At 45.3% G+C, this 6,657-nt stretch overlaps 1 protein-coding gene across 2 annotated transcripts; it reads right to left on the bottom strand.

Moving 5' to 3' along the window:
* Positions 1-2,557: 2,557 nt before the first annotated feature.
* LOC147897042 (3-ketoacyl-CoA synthase 4-like) lies at positions 2,558-6,342 on the bottom strand. Of its 2 annotated transcripts, none has more exons than XM_087381462.1 (2): positions 4,872-6,342; positions 2,558-4,727 (listed from the first exon to the last, which is right to left on the bottom strand). In XM_087381462.1, exons 1-2 carry the CDS (start codon positions 5,097-5,099, stop codon positions 3,570-3,572), a joined length of 1,386 nt encoding a protein of 461 aa, XP_087237588.1. In that variant the 5' UTR covers positions 5,100-6,342; the 3' UTR covers positions 2,558-3,569. The 2 variants fall into 2 exon arrangements, with proteins under 2 accessions (XP_087237588.1, XP_087237587.1); XM_087381461.1 differs by having other exon boundaries at positions 2,562-5,353; positions 6,037-6,341.
* Between the last annotated feature and the right edge of the window lie 315 nt (positions 6,343-6,657).

The raw sequence follows: 6,657 nt of genomic DNA, 5'->3' as shown, positions 1-6,657 counted from the left end.
ACGAGGGGGTGTTGAGGATGGTGTAAATTGCACCACACCTCTAGGCAATAGGGACAAACCCTAAACCTAACCCTAACGGGTTCACATGTATATATTCATGTTAATGTTCAATACAACATATTGTACAAGTAGCTATATCATGTGCACTCCTCTCTCTTCCCTCTCTCACTTCAGCTATTAGTTTTCATTGTCCTTGCATGTCTCCATGAAAAATGGACATTCAACCTCCTTCGATTAGTGAACATAGAAGCTGCATTGTCATCACAAAAAAGCGGTCCGTTTCCCATGTGTATCCCTCGTCCTCAAGAGGGTGTAAATCTAGCATGCTTGCACAAATGTGGGATAGAAGAGACTTTGTAAGTGCATCCTCTTCAATTGTTCATCTAGATCCTCTTCACTATCCAACTCCTCGCCCTCTCTTAATTGAGGTACATTTTGGTCTTCTCGTGTTAGACTTACACCCTCATCCTGAGGAGGGTGTTAAGTCATAAGGCTAACCTTAAACATAAGAGAATATATAAGTATAGTTTCTTCATATAGATCCTCTTCACTATGCGACTTGTTGCCTTCTCTTAATTGAGCTTTACTTCAATTTGCTAGTGGAGGTTCAGGTCTTTTAGCTCCTTTTTGGGGTATAGTTATGGATATCACACCACAAGCTATCTCAAAGTGTTTCCATCACATTCCCCTATCTTTTATAGTTGGTGATGGTGGGTTTTCACTACTTTGCGGAGCTTGAAGATGTGCATCTTGAGGTGCTTTAGGTACGCCACTTCTCTCAATACATGGTAACCCATACACTTTTTACTTTAAAGAGTCCAAGGCACTTGCTTCAAGAATTGATTATTATCACTTGTTCGTGACTTAAACTATTGATCACCTTTGCTATTTCTACAAAATGCTATCATGAAACTGTTTTTACCATAGTCTATCTCCATAATTCTTCCAACATTTCTCATTGAGTCGGTACTAAATTTTGAGCTTTTCACTTTTTTTTTCTATAGAAAAAAAGCTTGTCACTTTGTCCATTGTGATCAACAAAAACACTTCACATTTCGCTCAAGCATATACCATCCATGACAAATTAAGTTCTTAGTCATGTCAATTTTGGGCATTGCCATTTCCTGCAATTTTTTCTATACCATCTGTGAATACCCCCTTTAAATGGTACCCTTTTGTATGTAAAAATGTGCCAAAAAAAGGTTTTTAAACCCCTTCTATTGAACCCACGTGCTATCCTAACATATTTGTGAGTGGGGTCCCACCCCCTAGTTTAAAACTAAAATTGTAAGATAAGAGTCTAATAACTAATCTATTAACTGAATACCATTTTCTTTTATTTATCTCTCTCACATCTTCCACCTTTGATCTTTTCTCCACCTCTCTCTCTCTCTCTCTCTCTCTCTATCTAGCTATCTATCTATCTATCTATATATGTGTGTGTATGTGCACGTGTGTGTGTGTGCCCGCACGCACGTGTATGTATGTAAACACACGTGCGCACGCACACACATGCACATGCATACGCACACGCATGCATGCATGCCTGCCTATATAAATACCTACCTACACACACACACACACACAGATGTGTGGATACATCCATTTATCCATACATACATACATACATGTGTGTGTGTATTTTAAATTTCACCCAAAAAAAAGTGTGCATGTGTGTGATGAATTAGTTAATAAATGAGGAGTCGAAAGAGGGAGAGAGAGAAAGGTCAGGATGGAAGATAAATTAATTCAGGGGAGATAGAGAGAACCTCAGCTTGAAGAGTTAGGCTACAATTGCTCTCCTAAGGCCATATTGATTGATAGGGATCCCTTTGCGATTTGGAGTCTCTAGTATAGATAGATGGAAGGAGTTTCTTAACCCATTCTTGAAAGATTCAAAGTCAAACCCAGTAGATGAAAGGGACTTCAACAAAACTTAATAGGCATGCTCTGGATTATCAAATCATGGAAGAACATGGTTGGTGCCCATTGTGTGAGCGAGGTATGGAGGATGTATCTATCTCTTATAGTGGTGTTAAGAGACTCTGGAGTTCGAGAGTGGTATTAGGAGTGTGGAGTTCGAGAGTGCTATTAGGAGTGTGGGTTTGATGGGTTGTTTTAATATTTGCAAATATAAAAGCTAAAAGCAAGGTCAAATCAATGGGGAAATGTGACAATGTATTACATTTTTTAAGCATGAAACATTTGAGCCAAAATAATGTTCGTTTGAATGCAGCTCCTATCAACCCACTCACCCCGCCACATATGACTGTATGTAAGACCTTCGAAGTTGAATTTTCTTTTGATCTTTTTTTGGAAAAAACCTCACCGTCACTCAAACCCTCACCCAACCCCTATCGAGGAGCAAGACCCATGGGCACAAGGAGAGCGCACACACACGCACACATTCAACCACCAAGCCAGTCCCCTTGCGGTACCAAGATGAAATTGAACCCACTTCAACAAAGATGTCGTGAAATGTGAATTTTCATGAGAGATGATTTCATGCAACTAGAGCATGACACGCTGGATCCCACAAACGTGTCTCCCACAAATAGGACGATCGTCACAAAGTTATGGTTCAAAATACATATCCCTTTGTTTCATAGCCGGCTGGAAGGATCAAAGCACCTACCTTGTGGAATCTGGAACACGTGATGGCCAATACTTTTGTCTTTTCGTAGACTTCCGTAAGGCATGCCCAGACAAAAGAGAATACGAGCTTTGAAAGCTTCGGAATGAATAAGGGAGGCCACATGAGAGAAGGAATTGGCCGAGCTGGCGAGACACAAGAAAAGAAGACCTTTATGAGACACGTCTGCATGTTGGAAAAGGTTGCCGGAAATGCCAGAAAGACATGCTTCTCGGTTGAGTAATGAAGGTAGCTTAAGTGCAATAGCAACTGTTGGTCTGGTCTGATGGAGATGCAGATATCAAAGAGTATTTAGAGGAGAGCATCTGAAAACAGCCCTTCTGGCTGTACAAGAGAGAAGAAAAGCTATTCTTGCTGCTTCTAAAACATCAAAATGGGGGAAATCTGCAGGTGACACATTTTGAGGAATGGAAATGAACTGCTCTGTGCATTATGAAGGCCGCAGTGCCCAAATTAGGACACTCCTGAGGATCATTGTGCAATTCGTGTACAAACCTCCTGACTAGCGTGAAGGAATGGATCCAAATGAACAGTTAATAGAAGACTGCTAAAGTTCCCATCCTCCATGAAAGTTAACCATGCTCATAAATGCACTCGTCAACATGCAGAGATCTCCCGAAAACAAATGCAACTGAGTCACAGTAGCACTCATCAGTCAGAGATACCTATCAGATACACCAAAGGAACCATTCTGTAAAGAGAAGGACAAAGCTTCTGTTGAGTTATCCTTTGCGCATCATCAAGAAACTGTAAACAGACACAAATAGTGAGCATTCTGGTAAAACTATATCTGAGCATCCGGATGAAACCGAAATCAAGCAGGAACAAAATGCAGAATAGTCTGAGAATCATAAGCAGCTAGAATGGCCAGCTGTGGAAACCCCAATTGACCAGAATGCAGAGAGGAAAGAGAAATTCAGAAGCTGAAAACTTCTGGAATCGCAACGGGGTACTTGTCGATGCATTCGTCCCATGGGCTGCCGGATGGCGTTTTGATTGTGCGAAGAGCTTGCCATACTGCGCTGTTGCACTTGAACCCACTCCCAAATGCAATCTGCCACACTCGATTGCCCCTCCGCATGCGACCCTTTGCCTCGATGTAGCTCAGCTCATACCAGATCGACGAGGAAGAAGTGTTTCCCCATCGATGCAGCGTCATCCTGGACGCCTCCACATGGTCGTGAGAGAGCAGCAGATGCCTCTCCAGTTCGTCGATCACAGCTCTCCCCCCCGCATGAATGCAAAAATGCTCGAACGCGAGCTTGAAATCGGGAATATATGGCTTCACCTTCAGGTTCAGGAACTTCCTGGCGACGAGGTTTGCGAAGAAGAGCAGCTGCTCCGAAAGGGGGAGCACCAGCGGCCCCAAGGTGGTGATGTTGGTTTTCAGAGATTCACCTGCGATCGCCATGAGCTCTTTGGAAAGAGTGACTCCGAGCTTGCCTTCCTCGTCTTGCTCTTGATAGACGCAGTTGAAAGCCTTGTCGTCTGCTCCCTTGTGAGTCCTGACCGTGTGCACGAGCCGGTACTTGGCTCGCCTTCTGTCCCTCCGCTTGTTGGACAGGAGGATTGCTGCTCCTCCCACCCTGAACAGACAGTTTGGAATGAGCATCGACCTGCGATTTCCAGAGTACCAATTCTGTGTGATATTCTCCATGCTCACCACCACGGCGTAGGTGCTCCTGTGAACCTGCAAGAGATCTTGCGCAAAATCTATGGCAATCACACCTGCACTGCAGCCCATTCCGCCGAGATTGTAACTCCGGATGTTCCCCCGCAACTTAAATTTGTTGACGACCATGGCAGAGAGAGACGGGGTCGGATTGAAGAGGCTACAGTTGACGATGAGAATGCCGATGTCCTTAGGTTTGACGCCCGTTTTGTGAAAGAGCTGCTCCAAAGCCCCAAACATGACCTCCTCCGCCTCCTCCCGAGCAGCAGCCATGCTAGGCTGGGCCGGCAGCCGATGGAGAGCCGGGGGAAGATAGGTCTCCTCGCCAAGGCCCGATCTCTCCAGGATCCTCTTCTGGAACTCCAAGCTGCGCTCCTCGAAGTTCCCAGACAATTTGGAATGCTCCATGAAACGGTGAAAGGCAACGGTGAGACTGTCATCAGGCTTGTAGCAAGCGTAGTCTACCAGGTAAACAGGCCTTGGACGCGACATGACATACACAGTGGTTCCAAAAACCAGGACGGAAGAACACAAGACAACGCTCACCAGATTGAATTGGAGGTGCACCCAAAGCTGCCAGAGATCTTCAGGGCCAAGGCGGCCAACCTCGAGCAAGATGCCCATCATAAGGGGAAGCAGGAGGAGGGTGAGAAGGTGGGTGATGAGATAGTGGTAGCCAAGCTTGACATATTTGAGGTTGACGCTCTGCAGGAAATCAGGGAGCTTCCTGCTGGGAGGGATTTGCACAGAAACCCTGTCCCTTCTCTCAGCCATGATGCAAGGACAGCTCAGAGAATGAGCTTAATGTGTTCAAAGCTTGGAAGAAGATGAAGATGGGGGTGGAGCTTGCTGTGTTGAAAGCTGGATGGAGAAGCAAATCTACATTACTTGAAAAGAAGGTGAGAGGACTCAAGCTTGAAGGTTTCCTGAGAGCTCAAGCAAAGGCCTCCTTTCTTGCTCACCATCAGCCTCTCTATGCGATCGAGCTTTGGTCAAGGTCCAGAAAAGAGCTTGAGCTTGAAAATTTCCTGCGAGTACAGCATGTGAGAGGAAGTATGAGTGGAGCATATGCTTAAAGATTTGCTGTGAAGAAGCATATGAGAGGAGCTTATGCTTGAAGATTTGCAGCATATAGGAGGATAGCGTTCAGAATTGGGCTTTCAATGTGTAACAATTTGGTGAAGGAGACGAACTTGAAGATCAAAAACCCAAATGCCACAGAAATCCCACACACACACAAAATGCTCTCCTCCGAGCTTCTGCTCCACCCCCACACAAGCCCCAGATGCTCGGAAATTTCAACCCAAAAATTGAGAGGAATTTGAAGATCCAACACAAATCCAAAAACCCAAATGCCACAGGTGGAAACTTAGCTCGAAAGAATCCCACACACACGCAAAATGCCCTCCTGCGAGCTTCTGCTCCACCCCACAGCAGCCCCAGAAAATTGAGAGGAATTTGAAGATCCCACACAAATCCAAAAACCCAAATATCACAGATCGAAACTTAAGCTCGAAAGAATCCCCCCCACACACAAAATGCCCTCCTGCAAGCTTCTGCTCCACCCCACAGCAACCCCAGATGCTGGAACATTTGCAATCGCCCTCCCCCACAAAAACGGCCCCTAACCTGGTGCCTGCCTACAGCTGCACAGATCCAACCCAGCCCCAGCAGGAAAACCTTTCTACACGCTCACGTGAATTTCACAGACCTTCTGAGATGGAGGAGCCCAAAACAGCCTCCCCAAAGCATGGAGAGAGAGAAAGAGAGAGAAGGGGGTCGTGGACTGTGGTTCTCTAATTACAAAGAGGAGGAGGAGGAGGTTGAGGAGGGGGCCATGGAAACGGTGGATAGGCTATGGAGGACAACACAAAGAGTGGGCAAGTGATGACTTTGGGAGGGAGGAGGAAGATGGAAGAAGAGAGGCGATGTTTGTCCCATGCACCAATGGCAATTCAGGAAAACCCATTTGGGAATGTGGATCCTCCAAGAGATGGTTGATGGTCATCGGTAGGAGCTTTCTTTCTTCTAGAGTCCTAGTGTACATCAACTCAAGCTCCTCGGAAATCATCACTATTTTTCGAGAAGTTTTACGTTTGTAGATTGAAAACCCTTGAACTTTCCACCTCATCCGTGTTTTCTTGGAACTTTTCGAGTTTTAAGGCTTTTAAGTTCCTTTGTGCGTAGCTTGCAAGTTTTTTTTCAACAATTGGAACAATGTATGTAGTGAATTCATCATGGAGCAAGCCTAGTTCTAGCGGTTGCCCTTGGCGTCTTGTTCACCAAGGAGGGTAACCCGTCTTGCGTACTGAGTTGTGGGGAAAAAAAACAA

This window comes from Dipteris shenzhenensis, chromosome 11 (assembly GCF_047967505.1).
Source record: "Dipteris shenzhenensis isolate YYH24624 ecotype China chromosome 11, Dip_SZ_1.0, whole genome shotgun sequence".
NCBI classification, from domain to species: domain Eukaryota; kingdom Viridiplantae; phylum Streptophyta; class Polypodiopsida; order Gleicheniales; family Dipteridaceae; genus Dipteris; species Dipteris shenzhenensis.
Note: the sequence above shows the minus strand (reverse complement) of the source record. Positions and strands in the feature narration are given on the sequence as shown.

Coding starts and splice junctions, on each gene's coding strand:
- LOC147897042 (XM_087381461.1), bottom strand. CDS start 5,099: ATGGCTGAGAGAAGGGACAGGGTTTCTGTGCAAATCCCTCCCAGCAGG.